At 32.9% G+C, this 27,354-nt stretch overlaps 1 protein-coding gene across 1 annotated transcript; it reads left to right on the forward strand.

Moving 5' to 3' along the window:
• Window positions 1-4,409: 4,409 nt before the first annotated feature.
• On the forward strand, window positions 4,410-27,175 carry LOC132715209 (sodium- and chloride-dependent GABA transporter 2-like). The gene is made up of 15 exons (XM_060698200.1): window positions 4,410-4,493; window positions 7,142-8,751; window positions 10,018-10,152; window positions 12,689-12,869; window positions 14,436-14,501; window positions 15,157-15,328; window positions 17,187-17,354; window positions 18,695-18,801; window positions 19,808-19,926; window positions 21,313-21,425; window positions 22,064-22,216; window positions 23,063-23,159; window positions 23,524-23,597; window positions 25,460-25,633; window positions 26,769-27,175. Exons 2-15 carry the CDS (start codon window positions 8,661-8,663, stop codon window positions 26,946-26,948), a joined length of 1,830 nt encoding a protein of 609 aa, XP_060554183.1. The 5' UTR covers window positions 4,410-4,493; window positions 7,142-8,660; the 3' UTR covers window positions 26,949-27,175.
• The last annotated feature ends 179 nt before the right edge of the window (window positions 27,176-27,354 follow it).

The following is a 27,354-nucleotide window of genomic DNA, read 5'->3' on the forward strand; positions in this document are numbered from 1 at the left end:
GAACATTTTGTTATATAATAAGGAAATTCAGTACATGATATGATACTGTCATATTTATTTTCCTTGTACAACTGTTATGCCATTCAGAATACTTTTTTTTAAGAAAAAACAAAAAAAACAACCCAAAAACAGCATAATTTGCAGTGGGTCTTTAAAAGCGTTATTTTTAAAAGCGTAATTTCTGTGTTCTTGAAGTGCTATTGAAAATGTATTAATTATTTTAACAGTTGTCCTTTATATTGTCTTCATGAGAATTGATTTCAATTAATATACAGCCTGTATGATACAGAAGTAGTTTGTTACACTTTTTGCTGAAATCTTTCATAAAAAATTTCATAAAAATTTGTTAGAATATAGTAATTTAAAAACAAACATTAAAAAATAAGAAAGAATTTAGCCCTTCATTTCCATTTAATATCTTGTTGATAAATGGATAAAGTCCATCTTTCAATCTGGACAATAAATAATAATTTTGAAAATTTTCCCCTAAAATGATGAATGGTTTTGTCCAGTGGGAAAGATGGACAAGTCCTATTTAAGAATTAGATATTTAGAGTGGTAAGGGATTGAATGTGCTGATGATATAATAGTTGAGGTGATACTGAGTAAAATATTATATATACAGTGTAACTATCTAAAAAAAAATTATCTTTGGTATGTTGATTGTTTGGTTTTTGTCATTATCATCAAGTCAAAAAATGGAAGGAAGTTATTTATCATATAACCATTTTGAACTGACAGCTAATACAGTAATTATTTCCTACTTGTTATCAATTGAGGTATTATGTTAGATAGGGATAATATTTGAAAATGTTGTTAGTCACAAATAGTTTGACTTATCGTTAAAATAAAGAAGATTCTTTGGACAATTTGAAAAAGCCAGTTTAAGTTACTAAATAAATGTTCAGAACCAACAGGAGCTTGACTAGCCCAAAACCTAGTGTATCAGGGCATTTTGTTATACATGTACAAGAAGGCTGCTTAGTGCTGTCATTGATAGAAAATTTGGTATCGGTATATCAGAAGCCAAATATTAGTGATATATCAAGTTATATAGCTTATACAGTGGAAACTATTTGAATATTACATGTGTAAAAAAACTGTCGTCACTGGTGCCGATAATATTTAACGGTACTATTATAGTGTGTAAATTACTAAACTGGTTAATTTTGTGTGAAGCTAAATTTAAATATATTTTAACTTTTAATGAAACTCGCTCCATTCTCCTATCATAGTTTACTATTATTCTAGATACAACTTCATTAACTCTGCTCTGGAGCCCATTTGTGCCTGAAATAATGCACGGAGGGGCACCTGAGGTCTTCCTCCACTGGCAAAGCTGGAATGTCGTCATATGACTTATACTGTATCGGTGTGACATAAAACCCAATTAGACAAGCAACTTCATTAAGAAAATGGTGGAATGATGTAATGCCAAGCATACATGTACTTCTAAATTCTTTAACTGCTTTCCAGCACTTATAATGTAAATGTAAGTACTATAAAAAAAACCAGTCTTTTCAATTATGTCAGAAGCAAACTATATTTTTCAGGTTGGCCTTAATGGGCTGATAATTATATCACGGGTATTATTTCAGCAGTGATAATAGGTTTACTAATTAGTGGTTTTAGATGACATTGTCTGTATAGGTAATTACTTTATCTCCATATAAATGAATTGAACTGTGCATGTGAGGTTAATGGAAATGCGAAATTTTTGTTTAGATAGGTGGCTAATAAGTAATTGAATTTTTACAAACAAAAAATGTGTTAACTTTTGTTTAGTGTTTTGTTTACTTTGTTAAATTTGTTAAAATGTTCTATTGTTGTTTTTGTTAAAGTGTGTGTTATCAATTCAATGGATCATATATTTTGGTATTTCAATAACAATAAACAATGTATTATATACAACTATTGCAATATAAATAGATCCATGTATGAATACATAAAGATAATGATAATATTACATACAAGGTACTGTGTTTTGTGGTTATTTTATGAATATACCATTTTCTTTTAAAAATAGATCCATTGAACTTTTTGAGAGTTTGAAGATTTTTGAATTGACTGATTATTATTAAAACGTGGGAAAATAGATATATTTCAAGTTTGATGGAATTATTTTGTTAAATAAGGTAATGCCACATCAATAATAATTATATTAACTTAGTTCTGTTTAATTGGTGTTAATGGTGATTAACTTTTGATTAGTACACAGAACCACAGCCGTTCGTCACATTTTCCTTGCCAATAATGGGTAAATATATCATAATTTAAAATAATCACCCATTGATCATCAAGAACAAAATTACTATCAAGCACTTGTTTAAACTATATAAAATATATATTTATATAGTATTGGCATGGCAATTGGCAAATGTGCTGAACGCCAGTGCACAGGACTTGTGAAGGTTTATTCTGTAATTTTAATGAACTTCGTATAGATTTCATCACAATTTTGCTTTTCGTCACATTATCCCTGTAACACTTACTATGATAACATGATGATTTAGGGGTGATAATATATGTCATAATAAATGGTCAAATAGTCATGGTGTCCAATGTAACCTCTGGGGAATGATGTAAGTTAGTTAACCATGATATTGAGATGAAAAAAAGAAATATCCCTCTGGGGACTGAAATGAAACTACTGTGTCTTGTTAAATTTTTGCCCGAGGTCGGTCGGCTAGAATGGCCAATTTTCCGAAAGTACATATGAATTTGCTTTTATAAATCTGGAATATCTCTTACAGACAAAAAATCAGTGATATATTTTATTAGTCTGGTATGTATTTTAATCATCTTGTATTTGAAGGCACATCATAAAATAATGTTTGGAAAAAAACACTTCTTCGATTTGAATTGCCAAACTTTGTATTGCTGTAAAATATATCCCAAACTTGGTATTAATATTTCAGTAGGGAAAATGTGGCGGGGATGTGAACATCTGTAAGACTATGGCAAGCCAATTATATAACATATAGACCCACAATAATGTAACATATAGACCCCCACAAACAACGATTCGCATTCAGAGTGTTTTCTCACTATTCAATTACAGATGTTCTGTCAGCCTGTCATTCACTTCATCAATTATTTGTGCAGAATAGTAAAAGGTCTTACAATGGTGTAGAGTTTTTCTCCCTATCTTCACTGTGATGTTCGGAGATGTCTGCATGGTTCCCTAGGTTCTCCTATATACAGAATTGATTGTGCAAACAATGATTTTGTATGTACACTTCATGTGATATAAAGACAATTGGCCTAGTGGTTAAGGTCGTTGACTTAAAACCATTTGTCTCTTAGTAGACGCTGTAGGTTTGAGCCGTGCCAGTATCTTCTGAATTAGGTTCTTCATGTGAGAAAGCTATCCAGCTAGCTGACACATTAGTGGTTCTACTCACATGCCTATTTGTGCCTGAAATAATGGCACCAATAAAGCTGGAAAGTTGTCATTATAAGGAACTATTTGTCCTAATTTACTTGTACTTTGTTAGTGCATGCAACAAAAAAAAAATGATAAGAAAACTTCTGTACAGGTATAGCATGAAGACATTTTGGACCCCTTACAGTGACTCGTTGGCATAGTACTCTAGAATTGGCATCAGGAGCCTCTGTGACAAAGTGGTTAACATTTCAAACTTGTTTACTCTTGGCTCTCATATCACTGGGTTCAAATCTCAGTAGGAACTTTTGATTCTTTTATGATAATAAAGAAAGGGTTTAGCTAGGTTGAGAAAGAATGGTGGCAGTGTGGAATCTTTAGTATACAACAGATTCTACCTAAGGCTTGTGATGCAGTCTATGCCAATTGAGATCTGCAGGTACATCTGACTCATTACAACACAATTTGGCATTAAAACATGATATTGTGTGAATAATTATGTTCTTTACATAAATGGGTATATATTTAAATAACAAGCTATTGTGAACAATATAAGGTAAAATGCTTTTAGTGTTTTAAAAAATGGTGTATCATATAACTGTGAGTAATAAAGGTGAATATGTCCTTTACATTAAGTATAGACCAGAAAAATAAAAATAGTCACAATTTACAAATCAGAAATCTTATTCTTGAGTGACTAGAATTTAAGTCCTTAAATTTCTTACTTAAGGTAGTCATATATATAATCAGTTTAGTAAAAACAATGTTTTTGGTTTTTTTTACTACAGAATTTAATTTATATTATCTTCATGAGCCTCAAGTTCATTTAACAAGTGTTAAACTGTCGGGGGCAAGTGTGAATTTTGATGACTGATAAAATGTCTCATTTCGATTAGTGATAAAATGTTTCGTATTCAAAATGCTCGCTGAAATTTTGTGCTAAAAATAGAAAACTTGCAGCTTTAACAAAACGTACACGTCCCTGTTGTACCATTACTAAGTTTGATCTGCTGTTTTACAGTAATGCCTGATAATAAAGATTGTCTGTACCAAAAATAACAACAATATTTTACGATCAGATGGTGTGGCTCGGAGACATTTATATTGAGTGGGTGTTTTGTATAATGGAATTGTGTTAAAGAATAGGATTTTAAATCCTGCAGGAATTTTTCTTTGCGTTGTATTTGTATTTTTTTTATGTTTGTATTTTTAGCTCACCTGTCACAAAGTGACAGGGTGAGCTTTTGTGATCGCTTTTCGTCCGGCGTCCGTCCGTCCGTCCGTCCGTCCGTCCATCCGTCCGTCGTCCGTCCGTCCGTCAGTAAACTTTTGCTTTAAATGACATCTTCTCATAAACCACTGAGCCAATTTCATCCAAACTTCACAGGAATGTTCCTTTGGTCGTCACCTTTAAAAATTGTTCAAAGAATTTAATTCCATGCAGAACTCTGGTTGCCATGGCAACCGAAAGAAAAATCTTTAAATATCTTCTTTTAAACAACCCTAAGAGCTAGAGCTTAGATATTTGGCATGAAACATCTTCTAGTGAGTGTCTACCAAGTTTGTTCAAATAAAAGCCCTGATGTCAAAATTGGCCCCGCCCCGGGGGGTCATTGATTTTCCCTATATGCATATAGTAAAAACTTAAAAAATCTTCTTTTAAAGAACCAAAAGAGCTAGAGCTAAGATATTTGGCATGAAACATCTTGTAGTGAGTGTCTACCAAGTTTGTGCAAATAAAAGCCCTGGGGTCAAAATTGGCCCCGCCCCGGGGGGTCATTGATTTTCCCTATATGCATATAGTAAAAACTTAAAAAATCTTCTTTTAAAGAACCGTAAGAGCTAGAGCTTAGATATTAAGCATGAAACATCTTCTAGTGAATGTCTACCAAGTTTGTTCAAATAAAAGCCCTGGGGTCAAAATTGGCCCCGCCCCAGGGGGTCATAGATCTTCCCTATATGCATATAGTAAAAACTTAAAAAATCTTCTTTTAAAGAACCCAAAGAGCTAGAGCTTAGATATTAAGCATGAAACATCTTCTAGTGAGTGTCTACCAAGTTTGTTCAAATTAAAGCCCTGGGGTCAAAATTGGCCCCGCCCCGGGGGGGTCTTTGATTTTCCCTATATGCATATAGTAAAAACTTAAAAAATCTTCTTTTAAAGAACCATAAGAGCTAGAGCTTAGATATTTGGCATGAAACATCTTCTAGTGAACGTCTACCAAGTTTGTTCAAATAAAAGCACTGGGGTCAAAATTGACCCCGCCCCAGGGGGTCATAGATTTTCCCTATATGCATATAGTAAAAACTTAAAAAATCTTCTTTTAAAGAACCCAAAGAGCTAGAGCTAAGATATTTAGCATGAAACATCTTCTAATGAGTGTCTACCAAGTTTGTTCAAATAAAAGCCCTGGGGTCAAAATTGGCCTCGCCCCAGGGGGTCATTGATTTTCCCTATATGCATATAGTAAAAACTTCAAAAATCTTCTATTAAAGAACTCAATAAGCTAGAGCTAAGATATTTAGCATGAAACATGTTCTAATGGTTGTCTACCAAGTATGTTCAAATAAAAGCCCTGGGGTCAAAACTGGCCCCGCCCGGGGGGGGGTCATTGATTTTCCTTATATGTGTATAGCAAAAACTTAAAAATCTTCTTTGAAAAAACCCAAATAGCTAGAGTTTAGATATTAAGCATGAAAGATCTTTAAGTAAATATCTACAAAGTTTGTTCAAATAAAAGCCCGGGGGTCAAAACTGGCCCTGCCCCAGGGGTGTCATTGTTTTTAACTATATGTGTATAGTAAAAACTTTAAAAATCTTCTTTTAAAAAACCCAATGAGCTAGAACTTAGATGTTTAGCATGAAACATCTTCTTATGGGTGTCTACCAAGTCTGTTCAAATAAACAAATAAAAGCCCTTGGGTAAAAATTGGCCCGGGGAGGGGGGGCCTATATACAGGTGAGCGACCTCAGGGCCATCATGGCCCTCTTGTTGTGTTATTGTAGTAAGTTTTATTATCATTTTATGAAAAGATAGATCTATTTTATTATATACATGTATGTATGTATGATATATTTGTTTTATGCTGTTGATATTTATATACTAATAATATATGTGAGAGATTTTGCTATTTGAAACATCTGAAAAAGCGAACTTTCTGATTTAAGGACATTTTTGGAAGTTTTCACATTTTTGGAAGTTTTCACATAGACACTGAAATGATGATATAGGCAAAATTGAAACTGTTCAATAGAATTTCTTAAAACTTGGCATGTTGTTAGAATATGACAATTGAAATATGTAAGGCGAAACAAATTTGGGGGTCACTGATCTTACTTCTGATTGATGAACATTATACGTGTAGTTAACTTGGAGCTAGTCACTTTAGGTTAAAAGTCTAAAGAAAACCCATGACATTGGAAAATTTTTCAAATATATATATCAAGTGAATCTATTGAAATGGATAAATCTGCAAAGGATAGTAAAAAATGTACTCAGAAATATATTGAATGTCAAATTTCTGTGCGGGTTCTTACATGATTTGAGTACATTTGACTGAAAAGCTTTTGCAACGCTTTTTGATGGGTGGAAATGGGGGGAGGGGGGAATTGAAAATTATGTCTTCCAAGGTGAGGCTAATCTAAGGCTGCTTCTATTTAATTTTCCAACTGAAAACTCTGCTTTATTTATATTTTGTGCTTATTACAATAAATTCTTCAGTTTTAAACAGAAGTTATTTTCTCTCTATTTTCAGATAGGACAAATATTTAACATTTAGGAAATTTGGAGACCAAAAAACCGGCAACACTCAAGGAGTAAATTAAAGAACAACAAAATTGACAGTTATTGTATCTTAGAAAGACGCTGCAACACTGTCTTTGAGATATGGCATTGTTAATTGTAAGTGATACATTCAACGTTAGAAACTGAATTATCCCCAGGACCAAATAAAAGATCTTCCCGAGGAAAATATGGCAAGTTTTATTATCGTTCAATAAGGAATATTTCGAAGACAAGGGAATTTTTATCGTTCAGTAAGGAATAACGAAGACACAGGGATTATATAACGAGTTTGTAAGTACTAAGTAAACAACAGTGGATTTTTGGTTTGGATTTGAAATTTTTGCTTTAAATGCGGAATATACACGGCAGAATTTGAAATTTTTGCTTTAACTGTGGATTATACTAGGTGCATTATGTGGCTATAATGTTTCCCTGATAATTGTTAAAGGGTGGTAAAAAATATCTGATTCTAGTAATAAGTTGCAATGTCTGTGACTTTAACCTCAGAATCAATATTAAAGAACTTGGAATTAAATGTGTCTGAAAATTATTACAGAGAAACTCAGTGAATTGAATGGAATTAATTAGTGGCACAAGGCAAATTAAGAGATGATTTGTATGATAAAATAAATGTTTTAGAACTTTATCGAAGGAGGCAGGTTAGTGACAAAGTGGAAAATATTTTACAAATTGGTGATAGTTAAACAGAGATATAAGAGGAAATTAATGATGCAAAAGAGGAAATAACTATAGGAAAGAGAAAAATAACCAAAAAGTAATAATATAAAGGGAGGTAATAAAGTAAAAGAGAAGACAAATTAATTCAAGGGAGGTAATTAAAAAGAGAAAAAAATATGTTATGAAAGGGGAAAATTAGGTGATATAAGCAATAGAAGAAGGCAAAAGTGTAATTTAAAGGGAGGTAAGAAAGTAAAAAAAAAAAATGGCGGAGTAGTAAAAAAGGGGAGGTAATAAAGAAAGGGACAAGTTATTGATATTGAAGGAAGTAGAAGATAAAGTTATAACAAGGGGAGATAATAAACATAGGGAAATAAAAAAAGGAGGTAACAATACAAACCTAAAGGGCTAAAAATAATTAAAAAGGAAGGTAAGATGCAGGAGATTAAAGATCAGTGTGAAAGTTAAAAAAAGGAAGTAATAAACAAAAGGAATAGGAAAGTAATTGAAAAAAGAGGCAATTATATAAAGGTGAGAAAAGGCAGATAATTGCAAAGGAGAAGTGTAAATGTTTTACTGTATGAGGAAATTTTTTTAAGGAAAAAAAGGACATTGATCGACAGACTTAAATAAATAAGCTAGTAAGTCGCTTTACACTTAAGGAATGGTGTGAGAAAAGAGTTTTAATTAGCAACAAGCCAATAAAATTACCAGCAAGTGCATAGAAACGTCAGAAAGTGCACAGAATCAGCGACAAGGATATTTAAACACCAGCAAATCAACCCAGAAACACAAGACAGAGCAATTTAATAATGGCTGGAGAGGTTGCACCGTGGAATTTGCTTCAGATAGCCTTTATTGTGGTATATCCGGCATGGCTCTGTTTTACACGCATGCCATCAGGTAAATATTCCTTTCATATTCTAAAAAAATCTTATTGAGTGTCTCTTAGGGCTTCAATTAACGGGAATATGAACGTAAATTATCTTTAAGATTTGTATCTGTACATCGAAAAATTAAGGTCAAAGACTTACAGCCCATTTTGCAATTTTTTTTGTCATATTCTTTACTCTATCCTGTTAATGTTTGAAGACTTTAATTCTGACGCTATCCTGTTTCAATAGGAAAGTCCTGAAGTATACCATTAAAAAGACCCTTACTTTGCTAAGAAGCATCATATAATTATTTAACCTTCCATAGTATATTTTATGCCATTTAAGTGCCTAAAATTACAGTACAATAAATATATAATTTGATAGTCTATGCTTTATCCCCTCTTATTTAGATGGTAAGATTTCAGGCAAATGGCTAAAGTGCACATATTGAAGGAAAAATAAAACACTGGTATTTTAGGACCAATATTGGTGCATTGAATGCTAAAATACCAGAATACTAAAATACCCAGACTGCAATCAATAGAATATTCTCCCTTGAATTTTATCTCTGGTTATATAACCAGAATTATTTATGATATTAATTATTGTACAGCTATTTTATGTGTGCAAGATTAGCAAAACACGTGCTGCAGAAATTTCCAGCAATCTGCTCTGCTCAGTGCTTTTATACTTTGACTGCCACTCACAGTATAAAAATTTGTTTGGTTTTGTTTGATGTCCACTTTAAATGCATTTGTGGTCATATCCTGGCATTTGATCCACCTAACTTGCTTTCTTGGACAAGTAATAAGTAAATATTTCTTTGCAAGTGACCTAAAAATTATCTGGCATGATTTCTGAGTCTGTGGTAAGAGACAAATGACCATTATAGACTCAATGTCCAATATCATTTGTCACAGAGAAATTTAGCCTTGCCCAAGGATATCGAAGCAGTGACTCCAGGATAACAAATCTCATATTCTCCCTATATTGAGCCAAGCAAGCAGGTTCAGTACAAATTATATAGTTTAAAAATACTGACAAAGCATTAAAGTCAATTATATGAATGATCATAAGTTCAAGTATGATGTTTAGATTATGAGTACAATAATCTTTGTCACAAACCGGACACCATTTGACAAGTCTAATACAGCAACCATAGGGTTAAAAATAAAGAAAATGCTGACATTCAAGTGACATACCTTTTTAAGACTGCCCAAAAGCTGAACTACTCTTACTTAATATACTGATTGCAAAATCTGATGATAGAATATTGTGTGTTTGTATTTTTCAGGCATGTCCCTGCTGGCAGCGTACATATTTCTATTTGTCCTCTGTATACCACCTGTATTTATACAGCTGAAGATTGGCAATCATCAACAGAAAGGCATTGTCGGCTTACTTAGTAAACATTTACCTATACTTAAAGGTAACTCTTAATGAACATTTACCATTAAAAGGTAACTTCAAATGAGCATTTACCTATACTTAAAGGTAACTCTTATGCACATTTACCTTTAATTAAAGGTAACTCTTTAATTTAAGGTAACTCTTTTAAATATTTAGTCTTACTTAAAGGTAACTATTAATAAACATTTACCTTTAAAGGTTGAACTCTTAATGAACATTTACTCTTACTTAAAGGTAAACTCTTAAAGGTTTACTCTTACTTAAAAGTAATTCTTAATGAACATTTACCTTTACTTTAAGGTAATTCTTAATGAAAATTTACCTATACTGAAAAGGTTACTCTTATGAACATTTACCCATACTTTAAGGTTACTTTTAATGAACTTTTACCCTTATTTAAAGGTAACTATCCTCATTGAAGGGTAACTATTATGAACATTTACCTATATTTAAAGGTCACTCTTTTTGAACTTTTACCTTTACTTTAAGGTAATTTTAATCACAGTGAATTCAATTTCTGCATAGCAATATGGTTTTGGTGACATAGATATTTGTTGTTACTGAGAGATGTTGCTTGAAGAGAGGTTGAAATGACTGTGAGGAATTGTTATATAGAGATTACAGTGTTCTTCAATTGTTGAAATAGATATTCAATTTTCTTGCAATACACATTTGAGCTGTGTCATGACAAAACCAACATAATGGGGTTTGCGACCAGCATGGATCCAGACCAGCCTGCGCATCCGCGCAGTCTGATCAGGATCCATGCTGTTCGCTTACTAACCCTATTACAAGTAGAGAAACTGATAGCGAACAGCATCAGATGCGCAGGCTGGCCTGGATCCATTCTGGGCGCAAACGCACTGTTGGTTTTGTCATGATGCGGCTCATTTAACCTTCAAACGATTTGCAATTAATGTATAAGGCCTATAGACTTTCGTGATTTTATTCAAAATTGATAATCTATTTCCTAGTTAAAGGATTCAGGATGTTTTTAAGTGTTTAGTGATGCAATAGATGGTGCAAGAGCGAGATAACAAATGTTGCTGTTTACATTGTCTCGATCAAATTATCTATTATCCCCAAATTGGTTTTATTCACTGCTCTTGACTTAAAGATCTCTTGTTTTCCAGAATTGCAGCTTTTTACATGTATGTTCAGGGATTTTTTTTGGCTTATTTTATAGCCGATATTCGGTCATATTCCCAATTGAAAAAAGTATCTTTTTTTCCCAATCCATAGGAAAAAATTCCCAATTTAAAGTTACAAAACAAAAACATTGAATAACAAATTCTAAAATCTTTGAAAATAAGGACTTCTTCACTGTTATGGTACTTAAATGCTTGAAGATGTGGTCCTAGATGTGATTCTTTGCATTCATTTAATCATTGCAAAATTTAAGTCATGCATTTTTCCCCAATTTTTAACAAGACATTGGTGAAATTCCCAATTCCATGGGTATGGGTCATGTTCCCAAAATCCTGGAAAAAATCCCTGATGTTGAAATAATTAAATTTTTATTGTGCATGGATTTCACAGTAAATTGCATTCTGATTGAAAACTACATGACCATGGCACAGAAGTGAGTATTGTTAAATAGGTTGACATTGATAGTTATTGATTAAACACCTCGAAAATTTATAACCTGAATCGATATGTGACATTATGTTGAAACATTCCTCATGCATGGAAATGAGAAATATTAATTACAACTGTAATTTCACAGTGATAATACTGATTCAGCAAAACCAATCAATTTTTCATGCTCGTATATTTAGTGTTGACACATAAATGTGGATTAATTATTAGATATCAATGATTGGTTGCACACTTTTTTTAACAAAAGTCTTGTTATACATCAAACTCCCATGAATTTTAGGCCACTTAAACCAGTGAGGACCAAGACCCATAACTCTTGCCTATTGTTGATTATACATACCTTGAGGCCCTTATTGTAAACTAAGAAAGATCTTAAGTATACAAGATTTTTTTCATCAAAATATGTTAGAAACTTCACACAGTCGTCTTTGATGTCCTAGTATTAGGTCTCTAACTAAGACCTCTAACTCTAGCATGAATATTTACTTAATTTTTCCCCCTCTCTGACCTGAAAAGATGATAGAAAATTGACAGCCAATTTAGTAAATTACTGTGGACAACTAGAAGCTTTACTGTGAAGTCCATAATGCCTCTCCATATGTATTAACTCCCATGAACAAACTGTTGAAACTTTGAAAAGTCTGCTGCACTGATTGATAAATTGTTTATATCTTGATTGTTTACAGGCATTGTTTTTCTTGACCTCTTCAAATTTGATTGAACTCAAACTTAATATAATACAGATATGACCTTGACCGTTATGAGATCTTAAAGTTTGAGGCAAAATTTTCAATGTAAAGTATGTATTATTGAAAAATTTAGCTTAGTAAAGTCACATCAAGATTTTCTTGATTTTGATTTCACTTGTCATACAGTAAACTTAAATTAAGTAAGGGGCATATGTGTAATGTTTATGAACTTTATGTGTTTACCATTCCTTTGTTTTGTGTTTTCAGGTGTTGGTATAACATTACTTATACAGCTCTTTCTGGTATGTGTGTACATGGTTCCCTTGGTAACACATTATGGAATGTACGCCTTTATCGCCATAGCAAAAACTCCCTACGTCTGGGGCACACATGACAATACGTGGAACACGCAGCCGTGTCCAGGTCACGTTGAGGTCGCATCTAACGTGTAAGTATACCCCGGCTGTAAACATGGATATTGCTCATGTCATAGGGTGAGAAAAATGTGCAGCCTGACCGTGACTCAAACTTGGGACCCTCGGAATACCGTATGCGGCTCAACTAACTGAGCTATCCGGCCGCTTACACACTATCTCCCCGAAATAGTGAACAGTTCTGAACCTTGACACTCATGTTAAGGATTTTACTTTTTCAAATCCATGAATTTTAATATAACAAAGGTATTGTAATATTGTTGATAAAATCAGGTTTGGTCTTGCCAGGTGTACAGGTGTGTTTTCCTTTAAATGGACTTGTCCATCTTTCAATCTGTACAAAACCATGCATATTCATTATTATGGATAAATTTACTGACTGAAGACTGTGATAATTGGTGGAATCTGTTAAAATCTAAAGGTTTAAAGCTGCATGCCTCCAGGTGAGCCAAAATATTTCAAGAAATTCAATCTTTAGAGAAATGTATTAAGATCTTAAGAAAAGTAAAAAGATTCAATATTTGATTAATTATTTACATGTTACGTGAGTTTTATGACTGATGTTGCTGTATCAATCACTGTAATTATACTGCCTTACTAACGCAGTAAGAGATATTTATGTATATTTTGACCTCTTTTTGTTAATTTACGTGGATTGTAAGTGCTGTTTGTAATCTGTGAATTATTTTCTTTGGTCTTTTCACAGTATTTTACTTTCACATACATTTTCAAAATTTTCACAAATCTGGAGGCATGCTGCTTTAAAGGGTTTATCAGCTTAACAGGTCACATTATATAGTTCTTAATGATTTCACTTTCAACTTAGAGAATGATTTCATGAACCCAATTCTAACACACTATTTATAAATTACATATGATCATCCATCCAAACGTGCAAAGATCTTATTCTCACTCCTGTCTTTTAAGCTGTTAAAAAAAACCCAAAATACCCACACACTGCACTGGAAAAAAACAACAACAAAGGATACTTATGTCATCATGGTTAGATACTTTAAGTACATTCAGAGTATTATAAACCACATTAAATGTCACACAAAGGTTGTGAATGTTACATTGACATTTGTATTTGCCTGGTAATGTTGAATGTTGCTCTGACTATTATAACTTTATAATCACAATATAAATATATATCGAGGATTGACAGCAAAACTGCCGTAACTTATATATGAAATAAAGAAGGATTACAACAGTTTTGCAATCAACCCTCTATATGCTAAGTTTAGCTATAATAAGTCAATATGTAAATATATAATTATATAAATAAATCAATTTTGAAGATAATTATAGACATGTATTAAAAGCAAAACAAGAACCAGGCCGACCTGAACATTTGTGCAGTCTTACGAGGTTCAAATTTATCTTGACATCCCCAAAATTGAAAATGGACAGTTCCAAAAAAAAAAAATATGATCAGTCCATTTAAGATATTGAGCAATGTTAATTATGCATATGTGTCTTGATGTTTTTTCTTATTTCCCATAAAAGTTGCTTTTTGTTGTATTTTTTTTTTTTTTGTGAATTTACATTCAATATTGAATTTGATTTCTTTTTTTTTCCAGTAAACTTGGTGTGATCTATGATACTCCAAAATCTGCAGACCTACTTCCAGAATCTCAATTTTTCCAGTAAGTATGGACAAGCTTGAAAGTCACCATTTGACCAGTACATTGTCAGTGTTCCTTAAAACCAGAATTTTTTCTATGCTGCCGAAGCGCCACGTATATATATCACACAGTCTGTCAATCTTACTTTGGTTGACACAAACTTGTCTCAAAAACGCTGACAACTGTTAATACCAACCTGTTGTGCCATATTACCTGACAAAAATCTTAACAACAAATGAATAATTCAGCTTAACTGAATATAAAAAACGTACATAATAAATAAATTTACTGCAACCATGAATATAGATTGTATTATTCTGGAACTAGATATTCTGGTCTGTACCGGCAGCCGGTATAAGAGTCTTATAAAGTTATGGTAATAAAATGAAATATAAACATTGCAAAATTACATCATTGTAAAATATATGAGCCGCATCATGACAAAACCAACATAATGCGTTTGCGACCAGCATTGATCCAGACCAGCCTGCGCATCCGCGCAGTCTGATCAGGATCCATGCTGTTCGCTATCAGTTTCTCTATTTGTATGTTAGCAAACAGCATGGATGCTGATCAGTCTGCGCAGATGCACAGGCTGGTCTGGATCCATGCTGGTCGCAAACCCATTATGTTGGTTTTGTCATGGTGCGGCTCATATTTTATGCGTGCATTTCAGTTGCGAGTATCTACAGATATCTGGGAATATATCGGATGTACGAGGGTTTCCCGTCTGGACATTTTCTCAAGAAGTAAAAAACTTCAACGGCTCAATTCTTCCGATGGCCATGGTAGCTGCATGGTTATTCATATTTCTAGCCCTAGCATTCGGACCTCGAGTCTGCGGATGGGTAAGTGGTTATTTCAAGTCAATTTAAAATATTATTTCACCCATTGTGAATTTGCATAATGTTGCTGCTTTGTCCATCCGTCCCCTTTACTTGTTCGGGACATAACTCTGAAACTTCAAGAGGTATCAACAAGAAACTTAGATAGATCTCATTGTGTAGAAGTGCAGTGCAAAAGAACATTAACTCTGCCCTGACTAATTTGGAGTTATTACCCTTTGTTCATTTTTACACTGTGAACATTGTATGGTACATACCTCTGAAACTGCACAAGATATCAACAAGAAGTAGTTTCTGTGTGTCGGGGAGCATCACCCAGTTCAACCGGCTCTTGTTAGCTCGACTATTCGAAGAATATGAGAGCAATTGTAGTCTCCCCGGCGTCCGTGTCGGCGTCTGCATTGGTTAAAGTTTTTTGTAAAGTCAAATATCTCAATTATAACTTGAGATATTCAACTGAAACTTACAATACTTATTTATAGTAACAATGTACATCAGATTGACAAGTTGGGTAACTCTGACTACAATAATGACAGAATTATGCCCCTTTTTAACTTAAAAATTTTGGTTAAAGTTTTTTGTAAAGTCAGATATCTCAATTATTGCTTGAGATATCAAATTGAAACTTACAATACTTATTTATAGTAACAAGGTACATCAGATTGACAAGTTTGATAACTCTGCCTACAATATTGACAGAATTATGCCCCTTTTTAACTTAGAAATTTTGGTTAAAGTTTTTTTGTAAAGTCAAATATCTTAATTATTGCTTGAGATATTAAATTGAAATTTAAAATACTTTTTTTATAGTAACAATGTTCATCAGTTTGCAAAATTGCATAACTCTGCCTGCAATATTTGCAGAATTATTTGCCCCTTTGAAACTTAGAAATTTTGGTTAAAGGTCTTCAAAGATATTTACTTGAAACTTTACACATGCACTTAGGGTCATAATTGGAGGGTCATAACTGTATGTCACTGACCAAGTTCCATAACTCTATCTTGCATTAAGGCTGATTCATATCCCCTTTTCTACTTAGTCTCTTGGTTAATGTTTACATGCATTTTTTACATATCTCAATAACTATTAAAGATATTTATTTAAAACTTCACATATGCATTAGGGTCCATAAATTGTAGGTCACTGACAAAGATCCATAATTCTATCTTGCAATTTAGGCTGATTTTTCTCCCCTTTTTCAACTTAGAAATTCATGGTAAAGTTTTGCTTGTAAGCTGTTATCTCAATAACTACTGAAGGGTTTGTGCCTTTTTTTGGGACAATTTTATGCATTCATAATAATAATGCAGTGATTTACTTGATAAAACATCTTAATAACAAGCCTTTGTACATTTTCTGTCAAATTTATGTATTCATAGGTAATTAGTATTATTATACTCAATAAAACACTTTCCTATGACATTACCTTCCGTATAGTCAAGCCAATACTGTATAATTAGACTCCCTCTAAGGCCTATAACATGAATTTATAAAAAAAAATTAGCCCTTTTGTGAACTTAAAAAATTTAACATTATCAAGGCTCTTTTACTATCAAGCACTTAGAATAGTCGAGCGTGCTGTCCTACTGACAGCTCTTGTTTAGAAAAGAAATTGACAAAAAGGTGAAATGTAGCAGGCCAGTTAATTGACAACTTATAATAATTGGCAAATAATGTGCATGGAAGAAGCAGAAAAAAACAACAAACAAACAAATATAAACCTTTACTCTACTGTGTAATAATTGGTAAGAATGAGGACAAGATTTTGGTAATATATTCATAATTATAATAATAACTTGAAGAGGTTAGAAGTACAATATACATAGAGTAAAAATGTTTATTTTATCTTTTTCATTTCAGATATTGTTTGTGCTAGGCCCAGCATTCCTGGCACTGTTATTTACAGTACTGGGTTATGGATACAGTCACCTAGATAGTAACGGTTCTAACACATTCCTTTACGAGTTATATAACCTCGATATGACCCAGTTTCATAATCTACACAATGAAAATACACCACTAGTAAGGGTAAGTCAGTGTCTCAAAACTTTCATGTTCGAAATTTGATTGTATTATTATAAAAAAATGTCTCCTCATAAACCACTAAGCCAATTTCATCCAAACTTCACAGGAATGTTCCTTTGGTGGTCACCTTTAAAAATTGTTCAAAGAATTTAATTCCATGCAGAACTCTGGTTGCCATGGCAACCGAAAGAAAAAACTTAAAAATCTTCTTTTAAAGAACCAAAAGAGTTAGAGCTAAGATATTTAGCATGAAACATGTTCTTATAAGTGCCTACCAAGTTTGTTCAAATAAAAACCCTGGGGTCAAAATTGGCCCCGCCCCGGGGGGTCATTGATTTTCCCTATATGCATATAGTAAAAACTTAAAAAATCTTCTTTTAAAGAACTCAAAGAGCTATGGCTAAGATATTTATCATCAAACATTTTCTAATAGGTGTCTACCAAGTTTATTTTCAAATAAATCCCTGGGGTCAAAATTGGCACCGGTAGATTGCCCCAGGGGGGTCATTGATTTTCCTTATATGTGTAAAGCAAAAAAACTTAAAAAAAATCTTCTTTGAAAAAACCCAAATAGCTAGAAGTTAAAATATTAAGCATGAAACATCTTTTAGTGAGTGTCTACAAAAGTTTGTTCAAATAAAAGACCTGGGGTCAAAATTGGGCCCGTTCCCGGGGGTCATTGATTTTCTTTTATATGTGTATAGCAAAAACTTAAAAATCTTCTTTGAAAAAAACCCAAATAGCTAGAGTTTTAGATATTAAGCATGAAACATCTTCTAGTAAGTGTCTACAAAGTTTGTTCAAATTAAAAGCCCTGGGGTCAAAACTGGCCCGGCCCCAGGGGTGTCCATTGTTTTTTAACTAAATTTGTGTATAGTAAAAAACTTTAAAAAAATCTTCTTTTTAAAAGCCAATGAGCTAGAGCTTAGATGTTTTAGCATGAAACATCTTCTTATGGGTGTCTACCATAGTTTGTGCAAATAAAAGCCCTTGGTTGAAATTGGCCCTGATAACGTTGGGGGGGTGGGAGTTTGGGGGGCCTATATACAGGTGAGCGACCTCATGGCTATCATGGCCCTCTTGTTTCTTATTGAATATAGAAGGACCAAAAGTGTGTGTTATTAGTGCCTGAAATAATGCATGGAGGGGCACCTGCGTTTTCCTGACTAGGAAAGCTGGAAAGTAACCATATGACCTTTGAAATGAAAAAGGAGAAAATAACCCCCCCCCACACACAAAAAAACCCCACAAAAATTAACAAATATATGGGTGTTACCTTAAACCCAACCAGATGATGTTTAATTGTGCGCTTATTATTAATTAACTCTTTTTAACTCTTCTAGGATTGGGTGTCAGGTTTCAGACTAGTGATGGACTCAGTTCCGGTGTGGACGGCTATATTACCAACCATGGGCAAGATGACCGGAAATGGTCGTCTCAGTAGGAACATGTAAGTATCTTGACTTTGGCTTTATACGGCATTTATTTTAGTTTGATTGTGTAGGAAGCTAAAAGCTTATAGACATTAGTTTGATTTTGTATGTAGGAAGCTAAAAGCTTATAGACATTAGTTTGATTGTGTATGTAGGAAGCTACAAGCTTATAGACTCGCTTTTGGATCTGTTCCTGGAAACAACCAGTACTAAGCAATGAGTGTAAAGTTTCTTGCTCAAGGAAACAATGACTTGCCCCTGATGGGGTATGAACCCATGCGGCTAGTGATCATGAGATTACTAGTCTGATGCGTTAACCACTCGGCCATGCCACCACTTATCTTGCATGTTCTTCAATGTTCTGTTTATGTTTGAATATCAATTTTTAAGAAACTGACACTTCTGATGTGATTTGTCTTGCAATTTTTATGACTTGGAGACATTATTATTATTGAAATAAATTTGCCTAACAAACCTGTCCAAGAAGTGTCAGAAATAATATTAAAAAAGAAGTTTGAAATAGAAATTTTCTGAATCTAAAATGTAGTTTGAAAATAGTTAAGAAAGTTAATCAAACAGAAATTCAATGGATTATCACTATAAAAACAAATTAGAAAAACGAGAAATTATTATTATTTTAATTTTCAGTAAAAAGTTGTGAGCAAAAAATAAAAAAAAGCATCTTCAAGTTACATGTTCTAAATCCATTTCCACAACATCGTTAATACACATGATTGTCCTTTCTACAGAACAAAAAATTACTTAATTCTGAAGCTAAATATGCCTTTGGTTTATACAGAATTTTTTTAAGTTCAATTGTGTAGAAAGTTTTGTCTAATAGCTTACAGACAGACTGACAAATCTGTTCCTGAAACCAACCAGCACCAAGGATTGAGTGTAAGGTTTCTTACTCAAGGAAACAACGGCTCACCCCTGTTGGGGTTAAAACCCCTGCAGACAGTGATCCTTAGATTATTTGTCTGAGATGTTTGCAGCCACCAAAATGTGCCTTTTACATTGCAGTTCATGGTTATTTATTATCCTGGTATATGCAGCAACATGCCAGCTTCCTCAGTTATGTATGGCACCTTACATTGGTAATCTACAACAAGTTCTTCCAAATCAGCTGTTTAAAATTGTCGGTAAGTGATAAATCTATATTATCTGTATTGTATGAGTCTGTGTCTGTAACTTGCCTTGAGTCTGACTGCACATGTAACTTTTGACGAAATTAGAAAATTAAATATGCCCAAATAACAGAAGAAATTTATGAACTCTGGTTAGCGGTCATAATTAAAGTTGAAAGTGAAACAAAAAATCAAAATACAAGAATTACTAACAATAGAAATTTCAACCCCCTTGAAAACACATTGCAAAACACTTTCTTACTTAAAAAAAAAAACACAAAAATTAACCACTCACTACAACAGAACACTCTTTTACAAACCATTAAATTACATCATAATAAGCTCTGAGCACAGTACTATCACCACATCCTTCCTAGGCAGTTGCCTTTACTTTTGCAAGGAACTGATTACTTCGGTATGGAAGAGTAGAGGTACATTGTGAATGACCGTAGAAAGTATTTCATGATCAATCACAACAGAAGTGACCTGCACCGCTGTGGAATCAAACCCAGGTCACCCGATTCACAGTCAAATGCTCTATCTATCTAGCTAAACAATTCTTAAGTATATTTTTCTTAAAAGTTGAATGACCTTGACATTCCCTGTTTATGTATCAGGAATGTGATAATAGCATAGTATGACAAAAACATCTCTTGTTATTCAGGGAGTGTACATGCATTTAGCACATACATTTAGTACTCTCATTTAGCACATGAAAAGCTTTTAATACATCTGTTGTCATGACAATGTGAAGCATTTTCCATGTGATGATATTAAATGTTCATGCTTTATTTTTGATACATTTGGATGATATTTATGTTTTTGTCCTCTTTTTAATTCCATTTTCCTTTGATTCTGAATTTATCGCTTTTACTTCTAGATATACATAATCCATAAATTGAATTTGCATTTCTAGGGGCAAGAAATTAATAAATGCATGGTGTGGCATTTCAGTGAGGATTCTATTATACTTTTATTAGATAATTTAGAGTGCTAACAAAATCATGTGCAAATAAATAATTCATAAATTTTTGCAAAGTATTTTTTGTCAGATGCCATTATAATCATGAAGGATTGTATTTTTTTTATGTACAAAGAGAAATGTACTTAGATGTTAAGAAAAGTAAAATAATTTTAAGATTCCTGGGGGCCTATTTGGCCTGGTGTTTATGGTTGATTACTTCAAATCTCTTACCCCTCACTGCTGTGGGTTTGAATACAGACAGGGACTTTGATTTTTTTCAAGTGGAGAATCTATCCAAATCAATGATTCTTTCGCATGTGCCAGATATTTAAAGAGATATACATAAATTTACAAAAAAAATTAATGTAGTGAAATGAGCAGTAACATCTTGTTTAATGTGATATTCTTGAGTATTTTCAGTTTTTGTCTTTCTTCAGGTTTTGAGGCAATATTTACAACGATGGCCGCAGCTTTCACAGAGTTAGAAATCCCCCCTGTGTATGCCCTGTTGTTCTACTTGTCTGTATTCATAGCTGGAATGATGTTCCTGGTATACATTTTATTGTTGTTTTTTTTTAAGGGCCCTTCCCCACTCGCATACAGAATAGCCGCCCTTGTCTGTTCACCTTGATTTCCGTTCATCACAGTTGTTTTTTTTCCAGGAATTTGGTAACATGACCCGTAATTTCAGCGATGTTTTGTTAAAAATTGGGGGAAAAATGCATGACTAAAATTGTTCAGTGATTAAATGAATGCAAAGAATCTATGTCTAGGATGGCATCTTCAAACATTTAAGCACCAAAAATGAATACACATGAATAATGTTTATAAACAGAATAAAATGTTCCGGAACAAAATATTATTTTTCTATTTTTAAATCGAGTTTTATCCATTTAGCAATGACTTTGAGTATGTGCCACTCGCTTTAAGGCAATTTATTGCCATTTCTATTTCATACAAGAATTTTGGGAGTATTCTTTTTTAAATCCAAACAATAATTTTTGCATCATATATATAGCTTTATACACTTTAAACAAGTTATTATAATACAACAATGTACACAAAATTTGAGGGTTGACTGCAAACTGTTGTAAGTCCTTCTTTATATCATATGACAGTTACTGCATTTTTGCTGTCAACCCTCGAAAATATAGAAAAATAAATGCTGAAGTTTTACTTTATTTTTAGATCGTAGCTTTATTCACAATTTTGGATAATCTTGTTGAGGGGTTGGCAAGTTGGAGCGAGACATTCCAAGAGAAGAAATGCTGTGTTAATTTCTGCGCAGCATTTGCTATTACATCTGTAGGGGTTGGATGTTCCATTTTACACACGACACAGGTAGGTAGAACAATTTGAATTAAAGGACATTTTTGGGAGTTTTCATATAGAGATATTTGTTTTTGTTTTGCTTAAATGTTTCTATTATCATATTCTAACTAAATGCCAAGTTAAAAGAAATTCTATTGAAAAGTTTTAATTTTGCCCATATGTCTATATGAAAACTCCTGAAAACGTTCTTAAAATGAAATGTATACATTATATTTGATGTTTATAATGCCTAATCATTACCTAGGGAATAAATGAATGACTATTTTTTGTACAAAATTTATGTTGTAATCAACTTAATTCTTTGCACACCAGAATTGAATAAAATTGAATATCAATTTCTGTATCTAGATTGACTTAAATCTATATGTATCATGATAATGTAAAAATTTGCTTAAACGTCTATTTCCAAATTGACTTAACAATTTCTGTATACAAAACTACTCAAATTTGGAAAATGAACAAAAATTTTACATCGGAATTAGCTAAAATATTGTGGCTGAGGGTTTCCCTTTAAGAGTTAAGGCATCAGAACTGCACCCATTGTTGATCCCTGCATGACCGTAAGAGGCAACTAAATGGGTTGGAATTACTGGAGTATATGCATCTCTGAGCATTAGCAGGTGATCCTGTTTTGACTCCTGGTTTTGACCCTGGTGTTGCTTTAAGTTTAAGTAACACCCGAGGTAATCCAAAATTATCTTTTCTTTTTCATCGCTATATGACTTAAAATGTGTTGGTGTGCGTAAAAACCAACTAAACTAAAATGTAAAAACTTTTTTCTCACACTTGATACAAACATTCTACAACTTGATTGGTTCAAGATCTTTATACATGTAAATTGGTATTATATTTCAGGCTGGATTATACTATATTATTATAATGGATCAGTGTGTAACAAAGTTATACTTCCTCACGGTGGCACTATATGGTTTCTGTCTGGTCATTGTGTATGGTAAGTTGTTAAAGCCTTTAAAACCAAAACAAAAAAAATATAATAATGGAGCTTAATCTAAATGCTTTAACTCATAACTTGCTGAATTTATGTAGAGTGGTTGTGAATTTTATAAGGCGGTAATCTTTAAAAGACCAATCCCTATGGCATACTTTCCAAGTTTTTTTGCTTGTTTTTGCCATAAAAAATCACTATAGGAACAGCTGCGTCTCCTGGTCTCCTAGCATTAAAACCAGGAAAAAACGAAAAGCAGAATACAAAAACTTATAAATTTCAGTCAAGAGTTTTATAGATTAGAAGCAAAATGTGTAATGTATTATAAAGTATGATTTAAAGATTGCTTTGTTTTTCTTTTATTTTCTAGCAAAACAGAATTTTGGTATTTTAGAAAGAATTATTATGTCCACATGGTGTGCCGTTTCCACAATCATTACAACAGTAAGGAACTACTTTCTTTTCGTAACTTAATTACTACATTTATGGGACTACTTTCTTTTTGTATATATTCTTTTTCTTACTGAAATACTGTCTTTTCAATGTTTGAAAGATGTTTTACATGTATTGTACTACCTTTATACATGTGCAGTATTTTAACATTGGCAATTTAGCAGAACTGTTTTTTAGCTCACCAGAGCCGAAGGCTCAGGGTGAGCTATTAGTATCAAATGGGGATGCTCCGGCGTCTGTCGTCATGCTTCAACAATCATCTTCTTCTCTGAAACCACTAAGCCGATTTACTTCAAATTTGGTCTGTAGCATCCTTGTGACAGTCACACTTGAATTTGCTCCTATCATTCCAATTGACTTCTTTTAGGGGTCAGCAGAGCTAAAAATAGAAAATCATTTAAACATCTTCTACAGAACCAATGGATGGATGATCACCAAACTTTGTCTGTAGCATTCTTGGGTAGTCTTTTATCAAGTTTGCTCATATGAATTTGATTGGCCCCTTTTAGGGGCCGCTAAAGCTAAAAATAGAAAAGCCTTTAAACGTCTATTTCTACAGAACTAATTAATGGTTGATCACCAAACTTTGTCTGTAGCATTCTTAGGTAGTCTTTTATCAAGTTTGCTAATATTATTTTGATTGGCCCCTTTTAGGGGCCGCAAAAGCTAAAACTAGAAATACCTTTAAATGTCTATTTCTACACAACTAATTGATGGAAGATCACCAAACTTTGTCTGTTGCATTCTTGGGTAGTCTTTTATCAAGTTTGCTCATATTATTTTGATTGGTCCCTTTTAGGGGCCGCTTAAGTTAAAAATAGATATATATTTAATCATCTATTGCTACAGAACTAATGGATGGATGATTACCAAACTTTGTCTGTAGCATTATTGGGTAGTCTTTTATTAATTTTGCTCATATTAATTTGATTAGCCCCTTTTAGGGGCCGCTAAAATTAAAAATAGAAATACGTTTCAACATCTTCTACAGAACTAATTAATGGATGATCACCGAACTGTCTGTAGCATTCTTGGGTACTCTTATCAAGTTTGCTTATATTAATTTGATTGGCCCCTTTTAGGGGCCACTAAAGCTAAAAATAGAAAAAGCCTCCGAACATCATTTCCTACTGAAATAATTGATAGATGATCACCAAACTTAGTAGCATTCTTAGGTAGTCTTTTATCAAGTTTGCTCATATTAATTTGATTAGCCCCGTTTAAGCTAAAGCTTAAATGCCTCAGGTCATGGCATTTCTTCAAATTATTGTTTAAACATATTCTATGCTCAAATTTAATAGAATATATTGACATTCCAACACTGATAAGCAGTTGTTTCTGGTGTTTTTTTTATCATATATATATATATATATATATTTCATTACGGAACTACTTTCTTTTCCTATGTATTCTAATTCTACAATGTAATCAATTGGAAATTGTATATATATTTTGTATGTTTTATGCTACTTCTGTATAGAAAAAGTAGATTTATTTTTCACATGATATTTTTGTGTGTGCAAAATTAACTCCCTTTGCCTTAAATATTGCCATTTTCTGCTGAATTTCTCAAAGGGACTTGTCTTGCTTCCATTTTGGAACTATTCATTATTATTTTGGGGACATTAGGATGAAAATATAAAGTAATCTAATGATCACTAGCTGCATGGGTTCCAACCCTGTCGGGGGCAAGTCGTTATTTCCCTGAGTAAGAGCCTTTACACTCATTGCTCAGTACTGATTGGTTCAAAGAACGGATTCCAAAGTGTGTCTAGAAGATTATAGCTTTCTGCAAAATGTAACTTAAATAAATTCTGCATTTCTGTATAAACCAAATATTTTCCTCATTTTAGGCGATATTCTTATACTACTTTGTAACGGAACTTAGTACAATACCTGGCTACAACAATGTCAGGATACAAGGCACATGGGATCTCGTATGTTGGTTGCTAGCCGCCGCACCTTTTATAGCGATTCCCGCAGCTATGATACACAGTTGTCAACAAGAACATGGATCTTTCGGACAGGTATGTTGTCAGTTGGAATTTTGACATTCTTACATGTTTGTTTGTTTGTTTGTTTCAATGGGTTTAACATCACACAGACACAGTATATGCCATTTGGCGAAGTTCCAGCTTTTCTGGTGGAGGAAGACCTCCATGCATTAATTCAGGCAGAAACTGGCACCTGAGTAGAACCACTAAAATATAAGAATTTTTTAAGACTAAGTCTTCCATTCTAATCCTTTTCTTGAATATAAAAATGTTCAATTTGATTTGCATTGCATATGTATATATGTAAATGTATATATTCGGGAAATGAATATGTTTAAACAAACTGAGACTTACGATACTGACGGGTATAAGTTCGGCTAAAAATTAGAAATAATTTTAAGTCTTAACCTGTACCATACCTTTATAAGGTACCATAATTGCTTGACTTGCACACATTTTTTTAATTAAAAGTGACATTACGCCAATCCAAGGGTTTTTAGTGTGTTAACAGGTGAATGCTAAAAAATAAGATTACATTGTACCATTATTCAATTTTATAATTTACTTCACATGAACGATAAATAACTTGCATGGCTGAAGGAAATTGCTATGAATATCCATGGAAATTTACCTGTTCAATTTATAAAAAAAACAAGGGCAGTTTCTTATGTTTTAGACAGAATTTACCTGTAGTGTTCAATTAATAAAAAGACTGGCAGTCTCTTTATGTTTTAGGCAGATTTAAATTTTATCCTGAACATTTTCCAATATATCGACTGTTGGTCAATCACCAATATAATAATCAATCTTTTGAAAAATATAATTATATGAAGCTCAATTTGACAATAGCAAAAAAATAGCGTAATGTGACTTAAATGGCCATCATGCCATGTGTAATAAATTTTCCCAGAATTTTCCCAGAAATACGAGAACTTCCTTGTCAAGTAAAGGCATTTCAATATTTAAACAATATTTAAACACAAATGTAGAAGTATTAAACAGCCAAGAGCATGGCTGTGATATAAGACCTGGATTTTTTAGACATAGACAAAACACTTGTGCTATTTTACATTTGTCACCTTGTTAACCTTGTAGAATGGTATTAGAATTTGCATTTGTATTATATGTATTTATATATGTTAAATGTCAATGAAATCTATACTTACAGAAAATGAAGTATGTGTGTTGTGGAGTTACACAAGACCCTTACGACCCACCTAGCGAGTTCGGTTATCACAGACCGGAGCCAAGTGCACCGCCGTACGGAACGTCTGACACGAGAACGTACACATACATGGACGATGGCTACCCGATGGACGAAGTGCCTTACTATAAGACAGTTGATTAGTCCTGAGCAATACGGAAATACATTTTTAAAAGTATGACATATACATTACAATGATATTCATGTGAACATTCAGGATGGACACTATTTATAGTAATGATTATCGTGAAAACGAAACAGAATAAAATTCATCGTAAAGGTTGTCACTTTATAATGGGAAGTTATCGTACAATACTCAAGATACAAGAATAGGAGGAATTAATTTACATGTCAGGATTAGATTCTGAAAAGATGTGAAAGTTACAATTGTGTCCCCTTCTGTGTGAAGATATTTGACATGTGAAATGATGCCTTTGTGAAAATGGGAAAATTTTCATAGTTCTGACTAAGGCAGAATGTCATAACGTTTTAAAGGGTTGTAAATTGATGTGAATTCCATTGAAGTTTTCATATGTGAAACATAAAGATT

The sequence above is a fragment of the Ruditapes philippinarum genome, unplaced genomic scaffold, assembly GCF_026571515.1.
Source record: "Ruditapes philippinarum isolate M1 unplaced genomic scaffold, ASM2657151v2 ctg2732_1_1_1_1, whole genome shotgun sequence".
Lineage (NCBI taxonomy): Eukaryota > Metazoa > Mollusca > Bivalvia > Venerida > Veneridae > Ruditapes > Ruditapes philippinarum.